At 34.5% G+C, this 938-nt stretch overlaps 1 protein-coding gene across 1 annotated transcript in view; it reads left to right on the plus strand.

Moving 5' to 3' along the window:
- The first annotated feature begins 402 nt into the window (after positions 1-402).
- Positions 403-938, plus strand: part of LOC113825401 (prolyl 4-hydroxylase subunit alpha-1) — an 18,919-nt gene continuing 18,383 nt past the window's right edge. Inside the window, exons 1-2 of the mRNA XM_070119843.1 lie at positions 403-407; positions 663-829. Of these exons, the coding sequence (XP_069975944.1) occupies positions 403-407; positions 663-829 (172 nt within the window). The remainder of the gene's footprint in view (positions 408-662; positions 830-938) is intronic.

Here is a 938-nt window from a genome sequence, read left to right on the forward strand (position 1 = left end):
TTTGTTAATAGTATCATTATTATTATTGTTGTCGTTGTTGCTGCTGTAGTTGTTGTTGTTATTATTACTACTACTACTACTTTCACTACCACTACTGATATTACTATCATTATTTTATTACTATCATTATTTGTATTATCATAATGATTTTTATCATTATTATCATTATCATTATTATTATCATTATCATTATCATAACTATCATTAGTAGTAGTAATCTTTATTATCAATTATCATCATCATTGTTTTTATTATTATCATTATCATCCTCATAATTGATATAAGTATCTCTCATTGTGTTTTTATTATTATCATTATTATCCTCATAATTAATAGAATTATCTCTCATTATGTTTATCATCATTATTACAATATCAAATGTCATATTCCGTTTAATTAAACATGATGTTTATCAAAGAACTCTGAATATGAATGGACTATCTATTGTAATTATGAATAGAACAGTCCTCCCTGTTATTCAAATTCTTCAAAGAAAACGAAACGTAGTTGGACGTATTACAGGGGAAACTATTATTGTGGTTGATTTCTCTCACATCACATAGGGATGTCTACAACTCGAAAAACTCGCCCCTCCCCCTCAAGACACTATATACCCCACCCTACACCCTACACCCTTACTCACCCTCCCTCCTAACCCACAGGTACCTTCACCAGTACGAGCAAGTGTCAGCCGAAGGAGCAGCCACAGAAGAAGTGATCATGGAGCGTCTGGCAGGGAACCCAGTCCACGCCTTTCACCTTATGAAGAGACTGACTGTGGACTGGAAGCATATTCAGAACCATAACACAATTGATGATAGTTGGAGAGGTAGGCTAAGGGAGTCGAGTGCTTGTTTTTTGGCTTGGTTACGTTGTGTTGTGTTTTGGTTTTTAGGTGTTAGGTGTGTGTGTGTGTGTGTGTGTGTGCGTGTGTGTGT

The sequence above is a fragment of the Penaeus vannamei genome, unplaced genomic scaffold (genome assembly GCF_042767895.1).
Source record: "Penaeus vannamei isolate JL-2024 unplaced genomic scaffold, ASM4276789v1 unanchor800, whole genome shotgun sequence".
NCBI classification, from domain to species: domain Eukaryota; kingdom Metazoa; phylum Arthropoda; class Malacostraca; order Decapoda; family Penaeidae; genus Penaeus; species Penaeus vannamei.